Source organism: Idiotropiscis lumnitzeri, chromosome 6, assembly GCF_059441095.1.
Source record: "Idiotropiscis lumnitzeri isolate Australia: NSW breed Sydney's pygmy pipehorse chromosome 6, RoL_Ilum_1.0, whole genome shotgun sequence".
NCBI lineage: Eukaryota > Metazoa > Chordata > Actinopteri > Syngnathiformes > Syngnathidae > Idiotropiscis > Idiotropiscis lumnitzeri.
The window spans coordinates 2,962,575-2,989,971 of NC_142396.1; the positions used below are offsets into that span (position 1 = coordinate 2,962,575).

The window sequence follows — 27,397 nt, forward strand, 5'->3', positions numbered from 1 at the left end:
CTAGCCCGATGTGATGTCATGTAAGTTGAATAGCTGTAAAAAAATAAAAGAAAATAGTAAAAGATACTCCTCGCTCACTTGTCTCCAAGCTGGTTTTCTATCATCCTTGAGTCTTTTCGGTGCCCCCTGAAGCCGCGTACGGCACCCTCAGCATTCGCCAATTTGGCCTAATGGTGATACTTGAATTTTGCTTTGAGGCAGACGTGAACCACGAGCAGACAGTAGCATGCTGCCGCCCTTTTCAACCCTTCCACGCCAATTGACTTGAAAAGCTGCTTGAATGTGTTCAAGTGACTTTTATCCGCCTCCATTTGATTTGGGGATAAAAAAAAAATAGGATACAAATCAAAGCTCAATGTGTTTGGGCTGATTCAAACTCGGCCCAAAACATGAAGACACCCCCTCGAATCACACTGAATTAAATCTTTGTTCAATCATTTCCTGGAACTGTGCAAGCAACAATTTCCCTTCGGTCAGCTTTAATGAAAACGTTTGCAGCGAGGCTCTAAAATGAGCTAACAATGTTGATTGAACAGACAAGCGGTCGCTTGTTTGTTGACTTTTTTTTTTTTAATGATTCATTCCAGACACGGCGACCTTTGACAGCTGACTTGTTTGTAGTGCACGCTGGATGGTCGCACACCAGCAGAAGAGTTTGAGCAGCAGACAATTCGCCACCAGGTAAACACAGATATTTATTCTTCACACATTTTGATGTTCTTATTGTTTTTGGAATAGACTTAACATGACTTTGAATTTCACATTTCTTGTCTGCATGTGAAAAATCAGCTAATTGTTTGGTGGGAGGGTGTGTTTGAACCTTGTTAACGTTGTTCACATGTGGTAATGCTGTGTAAAAAAGAAACCTGCAAAAACAGTCCAAAAAAAAAAAAAAGCAGATTTTCGGAGGACTAATTTGACGTTTTTTTTTTTTTTTCACTCAACATTTCTGAAAGCTGTTCTTTGGAGTCATCAACGATGACGTCAAAGCGTAGCCCGCTCACCACGCACGTGCTCAACACCAGCGACGGCGTTCCCGCCGTACGCGTGCCGCTCAGCCTGCATCGACTCGATTCGCAGCTCAAGCTCTGGCACATGCTCAACGTGGGGTACGCCGTGCACCCGACACTGCACACAGATGATGCACAAAAAACGTTGGCTCCCTCTAGTGGTAGGCCAAAGAATCACTGAACCAAGTGTTCAAACTGGGCATCATCTTGCAGTGACATTTTCGTTCATCCAATCGTTATACTTTTTTTTTTTGTTGTATGACAGGACGACGGACGAAGATGGCCGCTGCCCAGGTCTCATCAGCCGGGAAGCATTCGTCCCGGGAATGTACAAGTTACGCTTTGAGACCGGCTCGTACTGGACCAGCCTGGACCGTGACTCCTTCTATCCCTACGCGGAGGTCACCTTTTTCTACACATTTGCTAGCCGTGTATTCATATATTCTCTGAGCATTTTCAGGATATTTTGGTTGATATTTTCCACATAGTCATTAATTAAGGATGCAGGTCAAATTTATCACTGATTTAAAAAAAAAATCGTTCGGCTTTGAAAAAAACTAAGAAAAAACGCTGACAGCTAGTTCTTTAACGATCACTGAACTGGAATTTTGGGTGCCTTGGACGTTCCCAATCTTCCATCCTCAGCTGTGCTCGGTTTTCGATTTTGAATGTCATTTATTGATTGTCGTCCAATTAAGTGATCAGTCAACTTTCTATGCACGTCTGCGTGTACTACAGGTGGTGTTCACCGTCACAGATTCAACGCAAAACATTCACCTGCCGCTGCTCATGAGCCGCTTCTCCTACAGCACGTACATGGGAAGCTGAGGACCGCCGCTCCCTGAGACTGACATGCAAAGACACACACACACACACCCCCACACATGCACACCCCCCCCCACACACACACACAGCCGCACACACACACACCCCCACGCACCCCCCCCCCCCACACACACACACACTTTGCTTTGAATCTCTCTCTCTCTTTTCTCTTTTTGCCATAACATCCACACATATTCATAAACTTCCAGCCATCATAGTGCTGACTGAAATATAAACTGTGATGTTGCGGGTGGATGGTCGGTCCATTGCTGCACATTCTTCGGCCGTTCAATGGCCAGGATTGACCCCGACTGTGACAAGCGACCATTGAATTGGACTTGGCTGCCCTCTACTTTGAGTATCAAGTTCAGTAGTATGTATGCAGGGACCAAAATTGGAATTTCCAAGTAGACATATGGGCCACATAATTCGTAAATAATGTCAAATTGTAAAATTACTTTTTGTTCTCATTTTCTCAAATAATTATTGGTAATTAATTTTGCAATAATGAACTAAATTTATTTGTTAAATCAAATAGTTTTAGAAAACAAAACCAGAACAAAAACGTGCTGTATGTGGCATTGGGCCATTCCTTGCTTTGACCTTTGACCACAAATCCATTTTATTTTGTGTTTTGTAACTTTTTTTACTGGAGTAATTCAGTTGCCAATGGTAGCATTAGAAACGTATTGGTTTTGTGATTGTGCAAAAAATAACTATATGTAATTCGAGATGTAGTGTTGTTTTGTTTTGTATAGGTCGTAATAGCAATGTTTAACAAAAATAATAAGTGCACTGTCACGTTCTTTCCTTCCACCAATCAGGGAGAGGTCCCACAATGAGTCAACAATACATTGTCGCATTCTAAACTCCTGGTTGAAATTAAACCACGATATAATAAAATAAACTCTTAATATGTTTTAGTAACACAAATGTATACTGTAAAATATCTATTAAACAGTGATAAAGCATTAAAACATCTTAAAATGAGTACGTCTGCTGTTTTTATTTCTCCATTTCTAATCAGGCGTTAGCGTAGCCCACTCTTTGGGTCTTCGCGTGATCCGGGTTGACGTTTGACGATGGTCCTCGTTCAATAACAGCACAACGATGAGGTAGGAGAACACGAAGTGGACTAAGGCAACTTGTATTTTTATGTGTGTGCGCTCCCGTTCGGGTGGAGCTTGCACAGGTGGCACCGGGAAGGATGTCACAGCTTTTGAGGCTTCTTTCGGCGGCCGCTCGACCTCTGTGCTGTCGGGCTGCGCTTGTCGCGACTCGGCGAGACGCCGTCGCCGCAGGACGTCGCTTCATTGGCGGATACACGCGCTGCGCCGTGCAGGTAACTGTTTGTCCAAGTTGTTCCCTTACGGATATACTTTTCTGTTTAGAAATAATGGAATGTGTTTTATCTGATGAACCAAACACCATGTGGAGAACTGTGCTAAGTTTCCACTTCTGCCAAACTCATCGACTGTCAAATGTCTCCTTTTTGGAATTAATTGCTCCACAAAATAACGAAATGAAACAACTTCCATGTCAAATAAATATTTTATTAATTCATTCGTTTATTCGGGACAGACGTTTCGTGTCAGTTGAGCAAATGTAATCCTCGAATTCCTTCTCAACTTTATTATTGACCCCCAATCTCCATAATATTTGGACGCTAACGGTTAAAGCTCGTGACGTGGTTGCGTCTCTGCTCTAAGTATTGCGTACATCGCAAATAAATGTCTTTGACGACAAAAATGCTAATTTGGAGTTTCCTAAATGAGTGACTTGGCCTGCGTCACTGCTAAGCTAACGCAAAGCAAACAAAGTTCTGACGTAACAACTAATTGTTCTACTCACTATCTAGTGGTGATATATATGACTACGTGGTCACATTACGTTACGGCATTGCATAGTTTTAATGCAAACATGGAGAGTTAACGTCATTGGAATGATTATTTTCACCCTTTCTAATTGTGACACCACCGTTAAATAAAATACAATTTAAAAAACTGCATATACCAGTATGATTCTGTTTTGTTATCATGCTGGTCTTTCTGTTGACAACAAAAGCAAAACTATACAGCCTACATTTGGACAGCTGAACCTTCAGTCACTAAGCAACCCGCCCAACAATCTGAGCCAATGTCACCCAACAAAGATAAATCATCATGCGTTTTTTATGTTTTTGTTTTCATCTTTTCTGGTAACTGGTGACACCAAGTAAACACTGGTTATCACCAGATGTTCTTGTCAGGGCACCAGCGACATGCTGGCACTGCTGTGTAACTGGGAATCGGTTCATAGAGCGGGACGCTTAGTGACCAGAGGTTCTGCTGTTTGATTCTTGGCTGTTTTGTTTTACTTTTGTAACTGACATTAAGCGAACGTTGTTTCCGTTTTGTTTTCAGAGCGTGTGTCCAGGCGACGATGGAGCCGTGCGCAACTTCCGGGTGACTCAGCGACGTCTGTATTCCAGTGAGCCTAAAGGTGATAGCCCACATGGATAAAATCTGCCCCGGAAGTTTTTTTTTTATTGTATTTTTTTTTTAAATACTGTCTGACTGCAACAAAAAAAAATGAGTGTTTGATTTTGGATGAAAGGACTTATCACTGCAATTGTCTGTGATGACCAGATGGGAAAGCAGAAGGTGCAGGAGGACGAGGAGGACGGGCAGGAGGTGGCAAGAGAGGAGGAGCAAAAAAAGACTGGTGGAGTCGAATGCAGAAGGTTTGGCCGAAGCACTCTTTTTGTCTGTTGAATAGAAGCTCTTCCCATCACTTAACAGTAAGATGGCGTCAAAGCACTTCTTTTGCATCAGACAGGGCTTTGGTGCCAGCTTTGGGCATTTTAAACGTTTTTCAGCGAGGAACAGAAGATGGATAAAAAATGAAAAAAGAATACATCTGCAAATATTTGATTTTTTAATTAGCGAATAATTGACGAAAGTAAATGAATGTAAATGTGTGACGCAAAATTCTGAGCAAACATGGTGTCCATTAGTAGCCGATGTCAACTTAAATAAACTGTGTAAAACTAAGAAAATATGTGACTGAGTAAATGTTCACGTAAACGCAGGACATCAGAGTTTGTTGGGATGAATCTCAACTTGTCACAACTGCGGTTTGTGTTCAGGGCGACTTCCCGTGGGACGAGAAGGACTTCCGCTACCTGGCCATTGCGGCGGCCGGCGCCGCCTCCACGCTGCTCTACTTGTACTTCCGCGACAACGGCCGCGAAATCAGCTGGAAGGACTTTGTGCAGCGCTACCTGGGCCGCGGCGTGGTGAGGCGCCTTTGCTGGCCTCGCTCAGCACGCGACGCTTGATTTGTTCTTTTTTTTTTTTTTGGTTTGTTTTTTGTTTTAGGTGGATCGTCTGGAAGTGGTCAACAAGCAGTACGTGCGCGTCATCCTGGTGCCTGGCGCAGATGCCGAAGGGGTGAGTGGGAACACGGGAGTGATGTTGAAAACAAGGATTTGCATTTGTTGGGTCGGGACCAGTTTTGCTACTACAGTTACGCCTTTGAAAATAGGAATTTGCAACTTTAGTTTGGAAAATCGTGTGCAGAGCTACGTGTGGTTCAACATCGGCAGCGTGGACACGTTTGAGAGGAACCTGGAGATGGCCCACTTGGAGCTCGGCATGGAGGCGTCGCGCCGCCCTGCCGTGGTCTACAGCTCCGAGAGCGACGGGTCAGCACCGCTCCGAAACGTCTCGGGACGTCCTGCGTTCCCGCGGCGCCCCAACGCCTCATTTGTCATTTGTTCGCCCGCAGCTCTTTCCTGATGAGCATGATTCCCACGCTGCTCCTCATCGGCTTCCTGCTCTTCACGTTGCGCCGCGGTCCCATGGGGTCGGGACCCGGGGGCGGCAGGGGCGGGCCCTTCAGCATGAGCGAGTCCACCGCCAAGATGATGAAGGACAACATCGAGGTCAAGTTCAAGGACGTGGCGGGCTGCGAGGAGGCCAAGCTGGAGATCCTGGAGTTTGTCAACTTCCTCAAGAACCCGCAGCAGTACCAGGACCTCGGAGCCAAGATCCCCAAGGTGTCACCTCGGGCTCTTCAAATCAAATCTCTTTCCCCCTGGAAAAAAAAAAATCTTGTCTGAAAAAGAAAATGTCCCCACAAGTCAGTTAAATGTGTTCACCTGTGTCTGTTTTGCTAGGGTGCCGTGCTGTCGGGACCTCCCGGTACCGGCAAGACTCTTCTGGCCAAAGCCACTGCCGGCGAGGCCAATGTTCCCTTTATCACCGTCAACGGCTCGGAATTCCTGGAGATGTTTGTGGGCGTCGGTCCTGCCAGGGTGAGCGCCGTAAGGGGGACGGTCACAAGACTTGGTTATCCCAAGAGAGAACGATAAGACCGTTATCAACCTTGAACAGCAAATTAATCCACATTTACCACATCCCGACTCCATGTGATCAACGAAAGTCCGCGGTATAGGGAGACCAAAAAAAAAAAAAAAACGTTTACACTTGCAGCACACTTTTGTTGTGTCCGAGCAGAATTCTCACCTCTTGAGTAACCAAAATACGACACCATTCAAGGTATAAAAAAAAATGCTAATTTATTACTCTGGCAACTAAGCAGGCCTACATTACGCAACCTTTATTGCCTCAAGAAATATGTCATTGAGATGAAAAAACTCGTTTTCAAGCGAGCCCTGGCCAGGAGACGACAGCAAATACAGAATTTTACAAACAGGTTCTGAAAAACGGGTGCATATTCTGGGATTGTTCTCCAAATCTGTTTGGTTTGAAAAGTGTTTGTGAAATTCAACTCTTCCAGACGTTTTGTAACATATTCCATGCATTCGGAGCCGAGTAAACAAAAAGTCCAACGCTGTACGAGCATTGTGGACCGAAAGCAACAAAGCGAGTTTTCCCGTCTCCGCCAGTTCAAGTTTGTTTTCAGTTGATTGACGAGAGCTGATGTGAGTTTCAGCCCTATGCAGCTATTTGTTTTCGACGTCATCCTCTGCCAGTCTCCTGAACCGGAAGCACTGTTTTGTTTTTTCCCCAATGAAAAAGTCAAAGTTGACTTTTTAACACAAAAAACTTGTCTTGTCTTGAGCTTCCTGACATGAAGCTGTCGCTCCGATTGATTGACAGGTGAGGGACATGTTCGCCATGGCGCGGAAGAACGCCCCCTGCATCCTCTTCATCGACGAGATCGACGCGGTGGGCCGCAAACGAGGCGGCGGCAACTTCGGCGGCCAGAGCGAGCAGGAGAACACACTCAACCAGCTCCTGGTGGAGATGGACGGTCCGTCGCACGGGGCGCGCGTCCTCCCCGCCGTCCGCTCGCTGATCACCTTTTTTGCCGCCTTTGGTATTTGTCAGGCTTCAACACGGCCACCAACGTGGTGGTCCTGGCAGGCACCAACAGACCCGACGTCCTCGACCCCGCCCTCATGCGGCCCGGGCGCTTCGACAGGCAGATCTACATCGGTAACAAATAAAACGGCATTCGCGCACCGCTGCTCGCTCGCTCGTTCTCTCTCTCTCTCTCTCCAATTCTCAGAAGGAAATTCTCTTGTGACTCATGTCAGGTCCTCCGGACATCAAAGGTCGGGCGTCCATCTTTCGCGTGCACCTTCGACCCATCAAGTTGGACCCCACAGTGGACAAGGACGTGCTGGCTAGGAAGATGGCCGCCGCCACGCCCGGATTCACCGGCACGTAGCAAGCGCGCCGACAAGGCGTGAGCGCCCCCCGCCAAACGAACGGCGATGCTGAAATGTGCTTGTGTGTGTGCGTGGGTGCGGGTGGGCGCACGCAGGCGCCGACATCGCCAACGTCTGCAACGAGGCGGCGCTCATCGCGGCCAGGCACCTCCACCCGCACGTCCGCCACAAGGACTTCGAGCAGGCCATCGACAGGGTCATCGGAGGTCAGTCCGGGACGCTGCTTCACATTCGCACTCATTTCCTCGTTGGTTTGATGTCTTTGCTTCTATTCCGAGTTTACTAATGGCCAACGCCAACGCCTGCCTTCCTGATTCAGGTATGGAGAAGAAGACGCAGGTGCTGCAGCCCACGGAGAAGAAGACGGTGGCCTATCACGAGGCGGGCCACGCCATCGTGGGCTGGTTCCTGCAGCACGCCGACCCGTTGCTCAAGGTGGGAACCGTTGCAAACGTGGTTGCCGGGGCGGCGCCGACCGACACGGCTCGTTGTGACTCCCCACCTCCTCCTCCTCCTCCACCGACCAGGTGTCGATCATCCCCCGCGGGAAGGGCCTGGGCTACGCGCAGTACCTCCCGCGCGAGCAGTTCCTGTACAGCCGCGAGCAGCTCTTCGACAGGATGTGCATGATGCTGGGAGGACGCGTGGCCGAGAGCGTCTTCTTCGGACGCATCACCACCGGCGCACAGGATGACCTCAAGAAGGTTACGCAGTCCGCGTACGCACAGGTATGAGCGCACACATGTTGCGACTTTTTGATTTTTGATGTTTTTAATGGTTATAATTGTGTGGCGGCGGTCAGGTGGTCCAGTTCGGGATGAGCGAGAAGGTGGGCCAGGTGTCGTTTGAGCTGCCACGCCAGGGCGAGATGGTCCTGGAGAAGCCGTACAGCGAAGCCACGGCCGAGCTGATCGATGCCGAGGTCCGGGCGCTGGTGGAGCGGGCGTACGCGCGCACGCTCCAGCTGGTCCAGGACAAGAAGGACCTGGTGGAGCTGGTACGTACGTATCAAGCCCTCCCGTCGGCTTGCTACCGGCCTTCTTACGGGCCGTGAAAAGCAATGAAATTACACAATGTGTGTTGCTGCCGCGGCAGGAAAAAAAAAAAGTTCAGCATCGCATTTGAACGTGATAGATTTGCCTTTTGCATTTGGCATAACAAAAATGAAGCAATTCCAATCTGGGTCAGGTCAGTCAGCCTCCTTCGTGTCTTAGTTACTCGTTCTGGAACAAGACTGATCATGCGCGTTGACCCGATCAAAAACCTCCGGAGGGCGACGTTCCCTGCAAGAAAACCAGTTTCCCTGTTTTTTTTGGACGTTCTAGCTCAGGAGTGGGCAAACTACGGCCCGGGGGCCAAATGTTGCCCGGTAAACGTTTTAATCTGGCCCGCTGAACTTGAAAAAAATGTAATGTTTTATTTTCTAATTACTGTGATTTTTCAATGACATATATATTGTTGTAATGCTTTTATTCACTTTCATTTAAAATTATTATTTTCTTTCTCCGATGAGGTGACATTACCAAAACACTCCTGGTCCGGCCCCTCTGTCAAATTTTGGAACCCATTGTGGCCCGCCAATCCAAAAATTTGCCCACCCTTGTTCTATTTGTCTGTATTATTGTTGTATTGCACTGGAGAGGGGAGCCCTCTAATCTCGTTGCACACTTGAGTACAATGACAATAAAGGGATTTCTAATTCTAATTCTAGCATGAGTGATAGGCGTGTCCCAATCAGGGAAGTCAAATTTGAATGAAATTTGTTTGTAGCCAAATCGCCCAGCCCCCCAAAGCACATTGTCTTCAGAAATTAGTCTATTTCACTCAACATTTTTTCTCCAGGTCCTCATTTTAAATAGTAAAAAAAAAATCAATATATATCTGTCGACCAATATGAAAAACTCAAATTGTGATATACTTTTCAGTCATATTGCCCAGCTCCAGGCCAGGTCTTGACGAGGATTCAAAATGTAAAAGGTCACGCACGGCAATGAGCTAAAGCGGGACCAATTGTTTCTTTCTGTTTTGCACAATGCACAAGTCAAAAGAATGTCGTGACGAGAAATTTGGCGCATTAAACGAATAACATTCATCACATTATAACCAAGGTTATTCCATTTAACAAAAGTAATACAAATATTTTTAACAAAATATATCATTGAATAATTTGAACTAAAATGTCCTTTAATTTCATCTTTGACAATTAATCATTAATCAATCGTTTGAAAATGGTCGTTTCTTATGCATCTTACACCCATTAAATGATTCTTATTTTAATTCCACACCTGATTGGAAGACGAAAAAAAACATTTTCAGGAAATCAAAAACTAAGAAATGTGATTGCCCAAGTAGCCCGGTGCTGCAAGCCGCCTTGTGACTTGCAGATAATCCGTGCGTGCGTGCGTGCGTGCGTAGGTTGGCAAGCGGCTGCTGGAAAAGGAAGTCCTGGACAAGGCGGACATGTTGGCGCTGCTGGGCCCGCGGCCCTTTGAGGAGAAGTCCACGTACGAGGAGTTTGTGGAGGGTACGGGGAGCCTGGACGAGGACACCAGCCTGCCCGACGGCCTGCGCGACTGGAACCGCCAGCGACCCGATGACGCCGACGAAGACGCTCGCAACAAACAGCAGGCCGCCTTGGACTAATCGCACCCGGTTGTGTTGTCGGGACATTGTGAATCACTGACACGTCCTTCCCGTGGGCAGTTTTTTTTTTTTTTGTATTTTTTGGCCCGAAGCGTCGGCGTAAGACCTCCAACTCGGATGAATGCCGATTGTTGCCGCCTCCAACTTTTAAAGGCAACAAATCACCATGAACAATTGTAACGTTCAAAGAAACATTTGTGCGTATTTTTTTTCTTTTTTTTAAATGATACACGTTCTTTCCTCCAAATATCCCAAGGATGAAGAAATGTTCACTTTTATTACTTACCGTGTGGAAATTTTAGAGGCAGACCTGTCGCACGATGGGCCAGAGCAATGGCGAGCCCGGATTTTGGTAGACACTGCAGCTCTGCTTACCGTTTTGTCACTGGGACAGTGGCTCTGGAACTTGATGACGCTGGCTGAGATCCTCAGTGTGGGACTGGTGATGTTTGTTTGCTCCACTGTGATGTCACAAGTTAGCAAAATTACTTTATCACAAGGAATCACACGACTTCACAATTGATGGGTGGGTGGACAGGCTCTCCAGTCATTTAGATTTTTTTTTCCCCAACAGATGTTGCCTTGGTTAAAATGGATTTTTTTTTTAAATGGTAAATTTGTTTTGCTTTTAGTGCCCGAATTTTCAAATCAAGTCCATTGACTTGGTGCCACCGGCACCACCCATTGTGATGTCACATTAACTTTTTGACAATTTCAATGTGTATATATTTTTTTTAGAATAAAAGTTGATGTGAAAGTGGAATTTCATGAATTCAAAGTTATGTATACATAATTATAAAATATCAGTGATGTACACAAGACCTTTGTTTTAAAAAAAAATGTAAATGCTCTGAATTGCAGTTGTCAAAGTAAAATATTTTTTTCCCGTATGAATACTTATTTCTTTTAAAAAAAGCCACTAATTAAACACACCAAGTTTATTCTGGGAATTTCTTTTCAAGATTCATTATTTTTGGGATTATTTTGGGGTGCAAAAAGTTTTTCAGAAGCAGGATGAGCATGATTCCACTTTTTCCCAGAGTAATAAAAAAAAATCAAGGTTTTCAAAAATCACCCACTTTTAAAGTTCCTTCCAGCTTCTCTCTTAAAAAAAAAAGAAAAATGGTGTTAGATGTTTTTTTCCTTTGTTGCGACGCATGCTTGTGTGCGCACACTCCACTTTCACATGATTGGTGGGTTCACAGGGGGGCGTGGTCTTAGGTGCACACACCTGCGGGTAATCATTGTTTTGTTTGGATCGTGTGGTGGGGTGAGCATGGGGAAGAAACCTTTTGCTGAGCGTAAAGATCAGCGTAAAAATCATCAAGGAAAGCAACTTTTAGCGCTCATGTGGAATGGACTTGTGAGTGAAACAAACGTCGAACGTCGACCAACTCGTATTGCGGCGTGAGAGAGAGTCCAAGAGAGCAACCTTGAATGGCAAATAAAGTCAGTGCCTGTCATTTTCCTTCGCGATGGATGCACCTCTAGAAACAAGAGGCGAAGGTGCGCGTCGTATATGAATATATATATATATATATATATATATATATATACTTTTTTAATTAAATAAAAAAAGCAACTTCTCTGACATTCTCATAACTGAAACTGTAAACCTGTTAAAAAACAAATAAGTAATTAATACAAGACTTTTTTGACCACCCTTTCCACACAAAAAATAATAATTTTTCCATTTGTCTCTTTTATTATTACAAAGAAAGTCATATGTTCTACTTTGTATGATCTAAATTATTTTTTCTTTTTTTAATCATGGCAATTTTCTAGTTTCTCCAAAATAGTTTTCATTAAACAATTACATGAAAAGAAATTCATAAACCAACTCCGACACACTCGCCGACCGGCACCAGTGAAGTCACCTATTGGCAGCAATTCAAAAAATATATTTTTGATTGTATGTACATATTTGTTTTTATTTTGAGGCTACTAGTTAATCACCATTGTGGAAAATGCTAATTGGCGGAATATCCCCATTTTGGGCGGTAATAAAAAAGTAAAAATATGCCTCTGTGAGAAATAAAGGTCATGACGGAATCTATCCAGCAGAGGGCGCTATATCTCCCATACAATGTCCTTTGCGAAACTGCAACAAGCTGCCAATTTTTTTATTGCGAAACTCCAAATGAACTTGTTCTTCGTATCACCGGAAGATTGGTTGGTCTCGATCAAAATCCATCTGCTGCTTCAGGCCCTCTCGATTGAAAGCTTGTCATTGTTATGTCATGACGAGGCGGATCCCCGGAAACACAAGAGAAGCGGTGAAAAGGCGGATTGACAGGGAGATGGTGCACGCGCCTCCACAATCCTTGGCGTTTTCCTTACACACACACATACGAGATTGTAACAAAATGTCAAGCGCAAATCGAATATCAAATATGTGACGAGTGAGCACAATTTCTGCGAGAGAAGTCACAAATGAAAAATTCCGTACAATTTACTGAAATGTTGAAATAACAAATGTGAGACTTTGAAAATGAAAACATGGTGGCTGCTGATTTGAGCGAGAGTGCACAGTGGTGCCTTCAGATGCAAGCTGGATTTGTTCCGTGACCATGCTCGGAACTCAAAACACCCAAATCTTCTTTCCCTATTAAAATGAATGGAATTTCATTCCAGCACCCCGTCTCCATTTACCATATAGAAATAATCTCATTAAATACTCGTACAAACAGTGTTCCGCCCTTTCTACAGTATGCATTGTCTGTAATCAAATCCAGGTTGTTCCAAACTACAACTTCTTTGACAATGTCTATTATAAAATGAAGCTATTCGTAGGCATAAAAAGCAAGCCAGAAGAGCATTTCACGTTCAATAATCGTCAAACAAAAACTCACCTGAATGCTGAACTTGAAATACTTCCTGTTTTAACGCTTTCTTTTCAATTTAGATAGCATGCTGACAGTTAATTTGCTAACATTTGGCATGTATCCATCCATCCAAAATATCTCTGTTTGTCGTTGGAAAGGTTTGTATCGATCAAGGAAATAAATCCTCGACAAGCAAATTAACATAAAATGCCAAATACGCAAAGATTTAAAGCTAGCTAATCAGAGCCTGACCTTGGGGTGATAGGCGTGGCAAGACTCTGGGCGCCGGCGCACTTTCTGTGACTTCATCCGGTTGCACTTGACAGTGGCGTTATGTTGGCTGCCGTCAAGGAAAAAGCGTCTGTGCTGTCTTGCGTCAGGTGGCCACTAGGTGGCAGCGCGAAAGGATATATTTGATTTCTTTGGGCTCCAGCGGGATGGCGCTGTACTGGCGGGAGCAGTCGCAGTTGGCTTCCGTCACCACCACCAGCAAGTTGCTGTCCGGGACGCGCTGCACCACAAACATCCTGCAAACGCAACATGCGCAGGAAGCCCCAAAATTCACACAAACAAGACAGCCCATACAAAATTGGCACCCACACATCATCATAAGTGCCATTAAAATCCATCGGCGTAGTTGTCCTAAGAGATCGCACGAGCTAGTCTGAGGTTGTATTAAAAAATAAAAATAAAATGACACACGAGATTTTGAAGCCGATCACTGATCACAGAATTAACTCATTCGCTCTTTGACGACTTTAGCCGTCAATGGCAGTTAATTGAGTTAATTTACAAAAAAAAAAAAAAAAAACACGATTATGGATCAGCGATCCGATCAGATGACGGATCAATGTATCCAATCTAAATATAATTGCGATATGACGGTGTTACTTGGTGACAAGAAACACTGTATTGTTTGAAATCAAGAAATTTCTGTCGTTTATTTTTGGGTTGTTGTTTTTCCGGCTTTCACCAAAGTTGCATTGAAAACGTTGCTTGCGTGTGCGGTCATGTGACTGCTTGCCTCCGTTTGACTGGTCGCTAGGAGGACAACGTCATGAGTCGTTTCGTCGGATTCGTCACACCGAGTCATGTGACTGAAATTCTCCCTGACGAGCCCGAATGTAAATTGTGCAAGCAAGAAAAAAAAAAAGTTGGTCCTAAAAAAGACAAGATAGCGAGCAGAGTGAAAAGTAGCGCTTCTTTTGGACAAAAACACTCGAGTCAAAGTCAAAAAGTTAGTTAGTTCTTGACAAAAAACAACAAAGTATCGTTAGAATTAAAAAAAAAAAAATGGCGCGTTGAATTTACTCATTTTAATTTTGTCACGTGGCTGCACAAAAATTTAAATCTCCATCCAGATCATTTTATTTCGTGCAACCACTTCACAAAACGACATCTGCAACCAACCTAGTTTTGTGCATGTGCAAATGTTTGTGCGTGTGTATGCGCATGTGCGTTTGTGTGCGTGTACTTCTGGCAGCGTCCACATTTGATGATGCTGTTTGCCTCCTTGACGGACTCGTCGTACGTGAAGCCAGGATAGGCCGTCTCGCATGGCACCAGCGCCTCCACCTTCTTTTGCTTGTGAGCTACACACGCACACACGCACACGCACACGCACGTGCACATTGAAATACCATCAAATCCAGTCGGTGGTGCGCTGATGTTATGTTGATGTTGAACTCACAGGTGTGATATCCAGCCTTGGCTTAAATGATGATGATGATGATGATGATGATGATTTCATTAATTAAAAAAACAAAAACACATGAAGCTAGTGATGACAAAAAACACACAAGGTAGCCCCCAACAAAGCAGGAGTTTCTTTTTTTTTTTTTTCGTGCCTTGATACATGACTCATCTCACTTCCCAAAAATGGAAGAAGATTCACAGGTGGATCTTCTTTATCCTCTGTGCAGAATGGTGAACACTTGCAATGTAGCAAAGTGTAGCTGTCGTCCAGAAGACGTGTGGTCTTCGTCTTGTAGGTTTGTGTCTACATGACTGCGCAATACTGCCTCCTGTTGGCCAAGGCAGGCACACCACAAAGGAGCAGCACAAGGAATCGAATTGCTGCACTAAATCCAACTCAGATTTACACGGGATATTTTATTCTACAAATCGACTCTGTTTACTGGAACCAACCTTTTCCGTATTGTTTTTTTTCCCCTTCTTATTATGATGGGGTGTGGGCGGGCTTGATTTCATGTCAATGGAGAAAGATGACGTGAGATACATGTCGTATTTTTGAGTTATGAGCACGGTCAGGGCAAGCACTCAGCTCATATGTCAAGGCGCGGCTGTATTATCGCAAGGAGATGACGAATGATCGATTACCGTCCACAAAGTAATCCGAGTGCCACAGACCGCACAGGTTGAAGTCCAACACGAACCTTGGGAGAAACGCACACACATTTGGACGCGTTTAACTTGAAGTTGGTCCGAAAGCAGATGTTTGGCTTGATGTTGTTTTAGAAAAGATGGAACATTGTCAGCACGGTCAAGCCAGTCAAGCGATGGCACGTGTGCCAGCGATGACACCAAGCGCTTTTGTGATAGAAAGAAATTCCACCATCAAGATATACCACCAAGAAGCGATTTCCACCAAAAATGGGGATTGTCGCCCAAAAATGAAGAAAATAAATGAAGAAATAATGAAAAGGCTAATGAATTGGTGATCCCGCGGCAAGTAGGCGGGGCTGCACTTTATATCACCCAAATGACTGGTTTGACTGTGTTGACTGGGAAGCCAAAGAATAGCTAGGAAAAAAAAGAAGTTTTGGTTCCTCACATGAGCGCGTTTGAAAAAATCCATCGGACGATGGCCGCCAGGCTGTAGAAAGGCTGCAAGCGCAAAAATAAATAAAAACAACAATAGCAATCAACATTGGCAGCAACGGCATCTTCAATCGCAACAGCACAAACGGTCGACCGCTGAAGTTGACCGACAACGTGAAATTCGCCACCTTGTGGCCACCACCCGAACTGCACTTGATTTCAATCACGTGACTTTTTAAAGCCGGCCGCCGACAACAGCAATTTTTTTGTATTTGTACTTTGTGTGGATGAGTTGACAGTATGACGCAAGTGGCGTTGCGTCGCGTTGCGGGTAGGTGTAGCGTGGTGCGACGGCACACTCACGCTGAGCAGAGGTCTCGGAGCGCTGCTGGCGTGATGATGGCTGTTCTTGCACATGGCCTGGTAGTCGAACAGCGACACTCTGCAACAAGTGGGAAACATCGTCATGGTTTTTTTTTTTTGTTTTTAGAATAGAGTACACCCCCAACCCGAGTAATGCGATATGACGTGTGTGAGCGCGCGTTTCAACAGAAACTGACTTTTTGTACATGCCCATCTTGAGGAGTGTCGCCATGACGGCACCGTCCACCTCGCCCATAAAGCGACCCACCTTAAAAAAACAAAAAAAGAAAGAAAGTCACAACGCTGCAAAAACACATTGTCAGTGTCGGCATCAATAAAACCAAAATCAATTCAAATTATTTTTACATTTTTTTATTTTTTAAATTTCACTGGACTTAAAATGACAAAGGCAGTGAATAACATGTTTTGGATCCACGTGCGTGCGCGTCTGTTTATTGGTCGAGGTTAATCTCCTGTGAGATGACCAGCTGTGACCCCAACCAACCAATCAAATGATGACATGATCACGTCACATTCCCGTGGCGTACGTGCGTGAGCGTCGAAGGTGAGCGTGAAGGTCGTGCGGCGGATTCAGCGCTAACGATTAGGCAAGCAAATCCTATCTCATGATCCAGATGTTGTTTTCAACCCCGTGACTGGAAATAATCCTCCTCACTTTGACTTTGAACTGTGACCTTTGACCTCTCACCTCCTTCCTCTCCTTGGACAGCAGGATGAAACCGTGATTGTCCACCAACAGACACCTCAGATCCTGAAACGACATCACGTCAGCATCATGCTCACGACGGGTCATGTGACGTGTCATACGTCAGGTGATGTGTCTTGTCATGTGATGTATGTCCGAGGAGGCTCGTGGCTGATGTCGCACTCAAATACTATTGGTTGGAATGAAAAGCATTTCAAAAATGAATTTGAATGGCCAGTAGAGTGGAGATGGGCAGAGGAGAAGCGGCAGTAAAACAGGCCAAAATCCAGATGTTGCGGGAGCGGTACTATTTTCAAAAAGGGCGTGATTGAACGGAATGCATGAGCGTTAAAAAGAAGCTTTCACTTGACGTTGATGTGTGTCATGTGGCGTGCCGACTTACATCGCTTTCGCAGTTGAGGGGACACACTCCTTCGACGTTTGAACACTGAAATGCGCCCGCGCGCAAAGGAGGTCCAGAGAAAGAAAAAAGAAAAAAAAATCATGTCAGCTGATGAGGCACATGGTGGACTGTAAGTGCAGCGAAGGGACAATTGAAGACACAAAAGGGCAAACAAACTCACGTCTGTGTCGCTCGCCTAAGAGGAAAAAAACAAAAGAGAAGAAATAATTCCAATGTTGTTCATCATCACGGGTTAAACGAGTACCACGTACTCATGACAAGTTGAGCGGAACGTGCATGTTTGTGTACTCGTGTTGAACGACAGAGATGCTCCACATGTAGTGCCACTTTGTACCTCTGGGGGCAGCACTAATATTTAACATTGAATTGAAGTCTTGTTGATTTAACCTGACAATTAAAATTCAATGAGGAACAATACAGAAAAACAAAACGTCATTCATTTAAAAGTCTGTGTGTGTGTGTGTGTGTAAGAAAATAGCCCAGCATGAAAGAGAAAAATGTCATTAGAAACTGCCAGCCGGCTTTTATGAAGCGCCGCATGTGCCACACAAACAGCTCTGTGTGCGCGTGCGCGTGGGTGTGCTCAGTCACCTGCTTGGTGATGGCCCAGAAAGTCTTCTCCAGGAAGTCCAAGGACATCTGCAGGCCCACGGCTAAAAATAGAACACGCAGTCATTGACGGTGTGTTCGCACAAGCCCCCCCCCCTAAAAAAATGAAACAGTGGATTCTTAATTTCATTGAAAAACACACTTTGCTTTCAATTCCTTTCGTCACGTGGGACGCGCCAACGCAAGCCATTAACGGCAGCTGTGCGGCAGCATATGGCATCGCTCTCCCTCCCTCTCTCTCCCTTTCTTTGGCTCAATCACATGATGCTTGCTTACCCCGAACAGCGGCGTGCGTGTGAGGCAGCCGAGAGAGCAGTGATGTTGATGAGATGAGAGATAAGGAGGGGGAGCATCCGGACTAAAGTGCGGTGGCGCTGGTGCTGCAGCAGCAAGCGGCTCAAGTCTTGATCGGGTGAGCAGCAAGTCCCGTCTCGCGCTGGACTTTTCCCGGTGGACTTTGGCGGCGTAACGATGTGAAGCACGACCAGGAAGACTTTCTGTCTGGAGGCTCAAACTCTTCAGCACATGGTGGGTGTGCAACGTGTGTGTGTGTCACGATGAGGTCTGGCCATGAGAAGGAGGTGCGGATGGGGGTGTTGGGGGGGAGGTCCACCCCGTTTGTGTGTCGACATCCATGTGTAAGGGCCATCCGGCTGGGATGAAGTGAAAGTCGACAGGCACCGCCACCACACAGGTTTGTGAGTCAGGCTTTTAAAGTCGGGTTGGGGCTCCAAATCAGGATTAGGGTTCCAAATAGAGTTTTAAACTAGCATTATGCGCTGGGGGTCCCGATCTGGGATTTGGGGTTGCAATTAACATTTTGTGCCATGACCCTTGGCAATGTTTTGATAAGGTTGTAAAATGAATTATTTAAATTTCCGGCCCTTTTTCCACTGGTGCTCAGTGCCTCTGACGCTTAAAGTAAAGTCTGCATCGTCACTCAGCGCACCCCAGTTGAGAAATAATTTTTCGGGCGGCATCAAATTGGGTCATTTTTTTTTTTTTCTTTTTGGTGATGTCGTTCAGCCGTGCCATCTGACGTCTGCTGCCGCTCTTGAGTTCTGGTCGTATTCTGAGGACGGTGCGCTACAATGGCGACCCGCAGGCAACCGTGATGGACACTTTGTGGTGGGCGGACAAAGCAAGGAGGAGGGCCAACAAAGGAAAGCGCTCGGGGCGGCGTCTATCTTGACTGAAGTGGCTCGGCTTCCAAATAAGGCACGAAGGCCAGCGTGGATTTATTTCTTTCTTTCTTTTTACTCCATCCTATAATCTGATGATGCTTTTAATCGTCCGTCGCAGATTTTTAACCAAGTCCGGCACTTCATCCTCACTCAGAGGTTGATGGAATCAAGCTTTCCAGGGATTATTCCATTTATTTCAGGATTTCAGTCGCCAATTTATTGCGTCGTCTCTTGGCTGGAAGGGGGGGCAAGCCGCTAGCATTAGCATCTAGCGTCACAATCCGATCAAAAGACAGAGTTGAAATTCGGAACTTTGGATCAAAGACAAGCGTGAAGCATGTCACCATGTCCGGACAGCAGGTCAATTCCTTCATTTATTTATTTATTTTGTTTGAGACATGTACCTGATTTTGTCATTTGAATGGGAACTGAGCCAGGCCTCTTTCTGCATGTGGGTAAATTATTTGTACGAGAAAACGTTCTCACATTCTCGAAATTGCCACAGATGCGTCAGGACCGAGATACACACCTGGGCCCCGATGTTTCTCCTTAAACACGCTTGCGTGTCACTTCGCGGCGGAACATAAGTGATATTTTTTCAAGTTCATTTGAACAACAACAAACAAATATCGGACTGAACGCAATCATTTGTGTGTGCACCGCAGGTTGTTCTGCTCAACTGGACCCCGGTGTGATCCACGTGGCTGTCATGAGCCGGCTCGACAAGCAACGGCAAAACTTCCAGGAGCTTCTTGGTGCGTCTTCTCTCAGAGACAACGTGGAGGAGCGTGATGATGATGATGATATTGGAAGTCCGAGTCATTTTCCACGATACTAAAATCCATGAACAAAATCCCTTGGTAGTGGTTTGAAATCCACAAAGTTGGAGGGAGTTTGTTTGCAGAAGACATTTCCGTTTGACTCAAAAAGGCTTCTTCAGCTCTAAGATTTCGAATGTATGCCTCGGTGGGCGCGTTCCAAAGGGTGGGCAGCGGTAAATGGTCGTCGTAATTTCCCGGTGCGGTTAGTGAAAGATGCATGGATGCATTCAGTCGAGTCGTTCTCGTCTTGTGGCGAAGCAGCTCGAGTTAGGGCCGCTCTTCTTACGAGCAGACGATCGCCGATTCATATTGTGAGCAATTAATTTCCGGTCTCTGGTAATATAACGATTCTTATTATTTTTTTCTTTTTTACCGCCATATATTGTATTGGATGTGTGATGTACTTTGTAAGTCCTCCGGCTGCGGAAACGTTGTCGACCCATGGACTCTGCAAAGCGAATTCAAAGATTTACTTTTCACCCGCTGAAAACGTGAAACGACCGAAAACTATGCCGGAGCGAATTGCGGAGCTCCAGTCAGTCGTTTTATTTTGGGGTTTTTGCGTACAACGGCACCCAGTGATGCATTCGGGCGAGTGCGAGTCGTTTCTCCGCCACTTGATGAGAACTTTAAGCGATTCCATTCACACGAGTGGCTCTGAGGTGCAACTGCGAGTTGGTTATTGTTGCGAGGCTCACTTCGACCGCTACCGAATGGAACTTTTGTGTTTGCTTCTCAGTTGGCGCCATGAAGCCCACCCTGGTTCTGGTGGTCCTGCTGGGCTCGGGCCGCTGCTGTCCTGGCGCGTGCACTTGCGATGGGAACACCAGCGACTGCTCGGGTTTAGAACTGATCAGTCTGACGCCAATCCTGCCTCTGCTGGATCAGGACTGCGTGTTGTTGCGCCTCCTCCGGAACAACCTCTCCACCCTGGCATCCGTTGACTTTACCAACCTCACCGGCCTGGAGGTCCTGGATATTAGCCAGAACCGATTCTCCGGCCTGCCCTCGGCAGCCTTCGCAAATCTGGGCAACTTGCGTTGGCTCAATCTGTCCACGAACCATCTCGGAGCGCTCGTGACCATCACGGACAACGCAAACAAGGTGGTGGAGCGGGGCCTGAGCAGGGAGCTCTTTCGGGGTCTGTGGTCGCTCCGAGGTCTGGACCTGTCTTCCAACGGCCTCACCTGGCTGCCAACGGGCCTGCTGGACGGACTCCAAAGGCTGTCGTGGTTGTCCGTGGCCAGGAACCGTCTGGCCGTCCTGGAGAGGGTCACCTTTGAACCTCTGATGGGACTTAAGCGGCTCCTCCTGGCTGGGAACCCCTGGGAATGCGACTGCAAGATGAGGGGCTTCAAACATTGGATGGAGTGGATGGTCTACCGAGGTAAGCATCAGATCTTCTCAGATAATGTGTCGCAATACCAAAGTCACATTTTTTTAAGTCGTGATCTTCAAGTTCAATCTCGATATCTTAACGTGAATTTTGAAATGTGTTTATTTTTGTAATATTTTGAAAACCCTGCCCTGTTGCTTTTGTCTGTAACATGGCAAAAACTGAATACTGTCTACTCTATGTATGGGACGTCTCAACGAATGGGTGTCAGCTGTAAAAAGGCAAAAAAACCCCCAAACAAACCAAAAAAAAAAAACTTGCGGAACATCGCTAACCTTTACACGAGCGCCACTTTGTTGTTGTCCATGTTCCGTTTCGGGTCAGTACACATCAAAGCCTCTCACAAGAAGACTCTCCCACCAGAACGGTCCGCCTCATGCCTCATGGCGTCTAGGGCTGGTCATGTTCAAGTGGCGTTTGAAGTATGACTTTTGGGGAAAATTCTCTTCTATACGTTCAAAATCCAGTTGTCGGAGCTTCCATGAACTCCACGTTTTCTGCTTCGTCTTCTTAGATGGTCTCGTAGACGTCGTGACTTGCAGTCTGCCGAGGAACTTGTTGGGCCGGGATATCCGCGGGGTACCGGCCGAGATGTTTGCTCACTGCATGCAGAGCGCCACCAAGGACTCCACCGTCAGGGAGACGGCGTCGGGAGACCCGAGCCGCCCCTTGTGTCCGCCTGGCCGCCTGAGCGGCACGGACGAGTGCGTCCGGCAGCGCTACCGTCCGGCCAGCGTGCGGCGGGCTCACGGCACGCAGATCGTGGCGGGCGTGGTGTGCGGGACGGTGTGCATCATGATGGTGGTGGCGGCCACCTATGGCTGCATCTACGCCTCGCTCATGGCGCGCTACCAGAGGCACCTGAAGAACCGTGGACAGCCGCTCATGGCTCAGTCCGGACTGGACTGCGACCCGGAAGACGGGCAACCCCTGGAGGAGACGCCGGCCAAAGAAGCCTGCGTGGTGCACGGGTACCGCATCAGCAGCTTCTGATTTGCTCCAATCTCTGTTCATCATCATCATCATCATCATCATCATGCAGCGATTGTGTTTAAACTAGTCACTCATTCCCTCCTCACTTTCATTTTAAGGACCCATCTCGCTCCACTCTGCAAATATCTCCGTGTAGTCAATTGGGAGTATTTGCAGCTAATAGCTCCCATCCTCATCCTCATCTCATCCTGCAGCAACACTGCCACCAATAGTCCACATTGAGCTACTACAGCTTCCATCAGCACCTCCTGCGGTGACTACCAGCAAGTGTGGAACTGTAAATTGCCCCATTGTTGTCCCACCTCAAGAAATCATCATGAATGGCTTCCTCAATAAATCCGTTTCATCTCAAGTGACTTTTCTTGAACCAAAAAGTCGTACAAGTCAAAGTTTTGGACCAGTCAAGAACACGGGGCAGCTTGATTGGCATCACAGCACAGTTACAGTCCGCGGGCGGTCCATGAGCCCACTTGTCATAAAGTTGCAAGCAGACAAACAACGACGCGCTTTCGACCCGCTCAATTTAGGAATGAATTCTCTGGAATGATTCGTTTGAATGGTTTTGAATTGATGGGGCAAACGGTTTGACGGCAGCCGTTGGCTTGACCAATCTTCCCAAAGGTGTACCTTCTCAATGTCCCATAGTCTTTTGGAGCCCAACCAGAGCAGGAAATGAATATATTTCCATTTATTGTTTTGCTTTTGAGTTTTTGTGTCACGGTCTGGAAGGAGACCGTCATCGCACCCGAAGCATGGCACTGACGTCGCTCACGTAGACGACGCGATCAAGTCGTGTCTTGTATGTTTGAGCTGACTTTGAGTCCACTTTGGACCACCAAAAGGGGAGTCAGACACAAAAGCAAGCACGAGACAAGTGAACAAACGTCAGTTGTGTGTGTAAAATGAGAAAAAAAAAATATTTGGAGGGGGGAGAACTGACCTCCAGCTACGGCCGTCTTCCCTTGAGCTGAGATGGTGACCGACGTGGTGGCCACCACGTACTTCACGCCTGCAAACGACAACAAGCACGTGCTTGAACAGATCCCGCGACGATGACAACGTGACAAGAACGTACACAATGACAATGACATGCATCGATGGGAACGGAGACTCGTCACCTTTGTCGTTGACGGGGTAGTAGAAGAAACTTCCCGCCGGATTCTCCACAGCCAGTCGGTACCACAGTGGGAAGTGGTCCACGGTGAAGATGTTGTCCTTGTCTGCGGGCGTGAGGAACTTTCTGGGACCCCAAAAAACACACGTGTCACGTGTTGTGTGATGGGAGCGGTCGCATCGCGATGGGACGTCTTCTCACTTTGCCACGCGCGTCTCCACGCCGGCGTATCGCATGATCCTCATTAGGCCAGCGCGCGTGCCCAGGAAGGCCGTCTCCATGCCGGGTTCCACCCTGTTGGCACACGTGAGCATTCGTGCCCAGACACATTGGTGCGTTTTGTGCCGCACCTGTCGTCCAGCATGATGGCGTTCCAGTAAGCCTCCAGGGGCGCCGTCACCACCGCGTCAAACAAGGTCTGCTGCAGCAGAAGCTCGTCGCCTTGGCGACACACACAAGTGACATGATGGAACGTGAAAATATTCACACGGCCAAGGTGACACGCCTCTGACACGGTGGCCACTTACACTCCAGGTCGGGCTCCTTGCCAAGCAGGTAGCGGATGGCCGCCTGTAGCTGCGAGTACTTGCGATGGGCGGGGTCGATGTCCGTCTCGCAGTACGTCCTGCAACGCCAGTTGATGCCAAACATGAGACAATATTTAGAGAATTTATACATATATTAATACAGCGCTTTGCAATTATTTTCTTTAACGCCCCACCAGCAAGAAAAAAACAATTCACGCCCCCCCGACTCTCCGCCGCAACTATAAATAACAACATTTTGGTTGCAAAACTCACTGCGCACAATCGGCAAGGAGGGCGCCACTGCAACTACTGGAGTGCATGTGCAAATACACTTTATTGTAGTACCATGAAAAAAAAGCATGCACCCCAGGGTCACACACGCCCCCCCTCTGGGCTCCAGGGGGGCCCGCCCCACTATTTGAGAACCACTGGATTCATATAATATATACCGTGTACATGTAAATTCCATTTTGCACTTTTGTCGTTCCAGTGGCACGTTCCGACAACAAGAAGTCGGAAAGCCGAGGATAGCAAGTAAGGTAACGACAAATCTTTAATTGCCGCTGAGCTTGAATTTCTTTTGCGCTCTCACCTGAGATGGAATGCTTTCACGAACCTGACCGTTAGCATTGCCACTCAGTTTCTCATAGATGTTAGCATCAAGCTAGCGCAGCTTTTGTATCATTTTGAATATGCTAAATTTTGCATATTCAGTCTTAAATCAACTTTCTTTACTTCACTAATATTTGACTGAATAGAAACTAACAAATTGTTGAATGAGATGCATTCATTGAAAAAATAAATGCTTTGAAAATTTCATTTATTTATTTTTTTTAAGAAAGACTGCAATCGTACCACTCGGATGCAATGCTGAGGTCGGGAGATGTCAGGTCATGGAGCCCTGCAGGTGCAAAGGTCAAAGTTCAGCATGAGAGCAAAGCCCGATGAAAAGTCAAGTGAGCTTAATGACAGGAGTGCATTGTGGGTAAGACAGCCTACCTTCTTCCACCGACATGTTTCCCACGAACATGAGCTGCCCGTGACCGCGGGTCAACACCATGCCAAAGCTACAAGCACACACGTCAAGTCAAGTCAATTTTATTTGTATAGCCCTTAATCACAGACAGTCTCAAAGGGCTTTACATAGCCACAATCGACATCCCCGATTTTAACCCCCAGGAGGGCGAGGAAAAACTCAAAACCCCATGGGGGGAAAAGTGAGAAACCTTGAGGAGGGACCACAGATGGGGGAATCCCCCTTCCACACACACACACACACACACCCACGCACCCCCACCCCCACAGGTTGCTCCATGAGGCCCTCTAGTGGATCTGCCTCAATCACAAGGCACTAAGCAACTTTGCAATTTTGTTCTATACACACACACACACACACACACACGCACGGACATTTCCGATTGGATATGCCATCCATTAATCCATTCAAGTATCCCCCCCCCCAAAAAAAAACATCCAAAACAGTTGTCTTTTTATATAAGTAAAAAAATATTATATATAAAATATATATTAAAAAAAAATAGAGTGATGAATTAATTTCAACGAATATAGAGAACTGAAGAATTTTTGCCTCAATTCAATGGACATTGTGCTGCCGCTGCTTCTAGTGTGCATGTCATGGGCACCTGGGGGCAGTATACATAAATACATAAAGACTGGAGTCCTCCTCAGCTAAAAAGCGTTCCATTTGCGTCAAACGTGGCTGGCATGTCCAAACGTTGGCTTACTCATACCTGAAACGGTCTTACCTGAAGGGAGTGTCGTCGATGTTGGTGTAGAAATATTCATTGACCAGGAAGAGAGGTCTCCTCTGTTCATGTCGGACACAACAAACGATTGGATTGTTACGAGTCAGCATTTTTTTAAGTACGGAAGCCTCTTAGCGCCACACCACAAAAAAAAAAAAAGTTCAATAACACATCAAAACCTACAAAGTTGGACTTGCGCATTTTTTTTTTCTTTTTTTTGCTGAGGCGACACAAACGTTTAGATGATGGACTAACAATTGGCCCTTCTCCCAGACGTCTTGGTACTGCACGATGGCATTTTCACCAGGGAGCCAAAAAAAACAAAAAAAACATGAGAAGTCAATGTCTTCATGTTTGGTGCGCTTAGCGAGTTCTAGCTACAACGGTTTTTCTCAAATAAGTGATGCGGGTCCCCCTGGCAGGGGTGCGGTGTGATGCCAGCGGGGTGCGGGTGACTTTTTCTGCTGTACTCTGTAATTGCACACCCATTACAGTAGGTGGCACTGGGAGAGTGTGCGAAGGGAGTACACACAATCATAAAATGTAAATTCAGAAAAAAAAAAATTCTTTTCTTTTTTTTTTATGTTAATAAGTCTAAATGGAAGGCCGATGTGTCCGTCGAACAACTTTTCTAGACAAATGACTATTTCTAATTGCAGTCGTAACAGAAAATGATTGAGAAGCGCTGTGCGTCATATGTACGCGCATGCAGCTGCGACATGCTTCCGTTGCCGGAGAGGCCATTTGGCGTGCGCGCTCACCCCCTTCTCCACCGACGCACGGATGTTCAGCGTAAGCCTTCCCGTCTCGCCACGCACCATGGCCGTCCGCAGCTGGAAACGACACAAGAGACGTACGCAGTCAGTCGGGAATCATGCCCCTCCCCGGAGGGAATGGCGCCGCCCGGCGTCGCCATGGTTACCGTCTCATCGGCGTCCTCCCACTCCACCTCGGAGAGATCCACGCTGTTGTAGTTGGGCTTGGGCTTCAGCTTCTTGCCGTCCTTGTACTGCAAACAACACGCACCGCCAATCACGACATTTGCGTTGCATTTAAACAAAAGTTTGAGTTTTGAACTAGGGTTCGGGTATCAAAGTAGGGCTTTAAGATAGAGTGAGAGTTTCAAATTAGGGTCTTAAACGAGGGTTAAGGCTTCAATGTATGTTTAAAAATGAGTGGCAGGGCTTCAAATTGGGGCTGAGGGTTCAAATCAGGGTTTGAAACCAGGGTTAGGGTTTCAATGTGGGTCTTCAAATTAGAGTTTTGGTTCAAAGTAGGGCTTTAAGCTAGTGTTGGGGTTTCAAAGTAGGGTTATGGTTGACTTTTCAACCTCTTGGATTTATTTATATATTTTCATTTCTCCCAATGTCTGCCAGTTTGGTCATTTGTTCTTTTTTTCAAAATTCCAATTTTGCAGGTGAAATTTGAAAATGCATTCTTGAAATCAAATAAAATTTGCAACAAAACGTGTTTGTCTGCCAATTAACAATGCCATTTGGAAGTTTTGAGAAAAAAAAAAATAATTCTGTGTGAATGATCAAGCAAAAATGAGGGTGTCCAGTGCAGCATGAGGTCACCAGAGGTCGGAGGTCGGGGTGGGCCAGGATGTAGCCGTTGTTGGTGATGAGGAAGGCGTAGCCGTGAGCGCCCAGCTGAGGAGCCGGAAAAAAAAAGAAGCAACATTTTGTGAAGGGGGGCGAACGCGACAAGGAAGACGAAGAGGATGACGA

General features: G+C 46.4%; 4 protein-coding genes across 20 annotated transcripts in view; 3 read left to right on the forward strand and 1 right to left on the reverse strand.

Annotated features, from left to right (window-relative positions):
• The first annotated feature begins 625 nt into the window (after positions 1–625).
• Positions 626–2,825, forward strand: LOC148334539 (5-hydroxyisourate hydrolase-like). Its single transcript, XM_088297554.1, has 4 exons — positions 626–681; positions 957–1,109; positions 1,276–1,411; positions 1,749–2,825. Exons 1-4 carry the CDS (start codon positions 632–634, stop codon positions 1,836–1,838), a joined length of 429 nt encoding a protein of 142 aa, XP_088153680.1. The 5' UTR covers positions 626–631; the 3' UTR covers positions 1,839–2,825.
• On the forward strand, positions 2,825–11,048 carry afg3l1 (AFG3-like AAA ATPase 1). Of its 2 annotated transcripts, XM_088297534.1 has the most exons (17): positions 2,825–2,950; positions 3,019–3,177; positions 4,238–4,316; positions 4,463–4,557; positions 4,963–5,112; positions 5,195–5,266; positions 5,396–5,520; positions 5,604–5,874; positions 5,995–6,132; positions 6,941–7,094; positions 7,172–7,279; positions 7,381–7,506; positions 7,611–7,721; positions 7,835–7,950; positions 8,043–8,243; positions 8,318–8,512; positions 9,931–11,048. In XM_088297534.1, the coding sequence occupies exons 2-17, from the start codon at positions 3,043–3,045 to the stop codon at positions 10,156–10,158; spliced, it is 2,304 nt and encodes a 767-aa protein (XP_088153660.1). In that variant the 5' UTR covers positions 2,825–2,950; positions 3,019–3,042; the 3' UTR covers positions 10,159–11,048. The 2 variants fall into 2 exon arrangements, with proteins under 2 accessions (XP_088153660.1, XP_088153659.1); XM_088297533.1 differs by having other exon boundaries at positions 2,880–3,177.
• Positions 11,049–11,841: 793 nt separating this feature from the next.
• Positions 11,842–27,397, reverse strand: part of LOC148334541 (voltage-dependent calcium channel subunit alpha-2/delta-4-like) — a 35,504-nt gene continuing 19,948 nt past the window's right edge. For 2 of the 12 annotated variants that reach the window (XM_088297527.1, XM_088297526.1), the window contains 24 exons: positions 27,245–27,319; positions 26,590–26,676; positions 26,429–26,500; positions 25,668–25,729; positions 24,901–24,968; positions 24,757–24,802; positions 23,902–23,999; positions 23,725–23,815; positions 23,576–23,668; positions 23,379–23,500; positions 23,201–23,269; positions 17,849–17,910; positions 17,418–17,432; positions 17,237–17,281; positions 16,837–16,899; positions 16,325–16,395; positions 16,128–16,206; positions 15,778–15,830; positions 15,324–15,379; positions 14,674–14,694; positions 14,458–14,575; positions 13,390–13,510; positions 13,236–13,313; positions 11,842–12,493 (listed from right to left, as the gene is read on the reverse strand). In XM_088297527.1, coding sequence (XP_088153653.1) covers positions 12,392–12,493; positions 13,236–13,313; positions 13,390–13,510; positions 14,458–14,575; positions 14,674–14,694; positions 15,324–15,379; positions 15,778–15,830; positions 16,128–16,206; positions 16,325–16,395; positions 16,837–16,899; positions 17,237–17,281; positions 17,418–17,432; positions 17,849–17,910; positions 23,201–23,269; positions 23,379–23,500; positions 23,576–23,668; positions 23,725–23,815; positions 23,902–23,999; positions 24,757–24,802; positions 24,901–24,968; positions 25,668–25,729; positions 26,429–26,500; positions 26,590–26,676; positions 27,245–27,319 — 1,767 coding nt within the window. In that variant the 3' untranslated portion in view covers positions 11,842–12,391. Of the gene's footprint in view, positions 12,494–13,010; positions 13,314–13,389; positions 14,576–14,673; positions 15,184–15,323; positions 15,380–15,777; positions 15,831–16,127; positions 16,207–16,324; positions 16,396–16,836; positions 16,900–17,236; positions 17,282–17,417; positions 17,433–17,848; positions 17,911–23,200; positions 23,270–23,378; positions 23,501–23,575; positions 23,669–23,724; positions 23,816–23,901; positions 24,000–24,756; positions 24,803–24,900; positions 24,969–25,667; positions 25,730–26,428; positions 26,501–26,589; positions 26,677–27,244; positions 27,320–27,397 lie in introns of those variants that run through there. The other 10 variants (XM_088297530.1, XM_088297529.1, XR_015843993.1 and 7 more) reach the window with 9 other exon arrangements.
• On the forward strand, positions 18,041–23,616 carry LOC148334542 (leucine-rich repeat and transmembrane domain-containing protein 2-like). Of its 5 annotated transcripts, none has more exons than XM_088297545.1 (5): positions 18,041–18,394; positions 18,893–19,092; positions 19,716–19,805; positions 20,611–21,258; positions 21,782–23,616. In XM_088297545.1, exons 3-5 carry the CDS (start codon positions 19,760–19,762, stop codon positions 22,258–22,260), a joined length of 1,173 nt encoding a protein of 390 aa, XP_088153671.1. In that variant the 5' UTR covers positions 18,041–18,394; positions 18,893–19,092; positions 19,716–19,759; the 3' UTR covers positions 22,261–23,616. The 5 variants fall into 5 exon arrangements, with proteins under 5 accessions (XP_088153671.1, XP_088153674.1, XP_088153673.1 ...); XM_088297544.1 differs by lacking the exon at positions 18,041–18,394 and adding an exon at positions 18,474–18,560; XM_088297546.1 differs by lacking the exon at positions 18,041–18,394 and adding an exon at positions 18,474–18,560 and having other exon boundaries at positions 18,893–19,084.

What these genes read in the sequence shown, in the direction of transcription:
- LOC148334539 (XM_088297554.1), top strand. Translation starts at nt 632, where the DNA reads ATGGTCGCACACCAGCAGAAGAGTTTGAGCAGCAGACAATTCGCCACC. An exon ending in AGCAGACAATTCGCCACCAG is followed by an intron (nt 682 to 956) that starts GTAAACACAGAT and finishes CATTTCTGAAAG; the next exon opens with CTGTTCTTTGGAGTCATCAA. An exon ending in CCTTCTATCCCTACGCGGAG is followed by an intron (nt 1,412 to 1,748) that starts GTCACCTTTTTC and finishes CGTGTACTACAG; the next exon opens with GTGGTGTTCACCGTCACAGA.
- afg3l1 (XM_088297534.1), top strand. Translation starts at nt 3,043, where the DNA reads ATGTCACAGCTTTTGAGGCTTCTTTCGGCGGCCGCTCGACCTCTGTGC. An exon ending in TGGGCGTCGGTCCTGCCAGG is followed by an intron (nt 6,133 to 6,940) that starts GTGAGCGCCGTA and finishes ATTGATTGACAG; the next exon opens with GTGAGGGACATGTTCGCCAT. An exon ending in CGACAGGCAGATCTACATCG is followed by an intron (nt 7,280 to 7,380) that starts GTAACAAATAAA and finishes GACTCATGTCAG; the next exon opens with GTCCTCCGGACATCAAAGGT.
- LOC148334542 (XM_088297545.1), top strand. Translation starts at nt 19,760, where the DNA reads ATGAGCCGGCTCGACAAGCAACGGCAAAACTTCCAGGAGCTTCTTG. An exon ending in AAACTTCCAGGAGCTTCTTG is followed by an intron (nt 19,806 to 20,610) that starts GTGCGTCTTCTC and finishes TTTGCTTCTCAG; the next exon opens with TTGGCGCCATGAAGCCCACC. An exon ending in GGAGTGGATGGTCTACCGAG is followed by an intron (nt 21,259 to 21,781) that starts GTAAGCATCAGA and finishes TCGTCTTCTTAG; the next exon opens with ATGGTCTCGTAGACGTCGTG.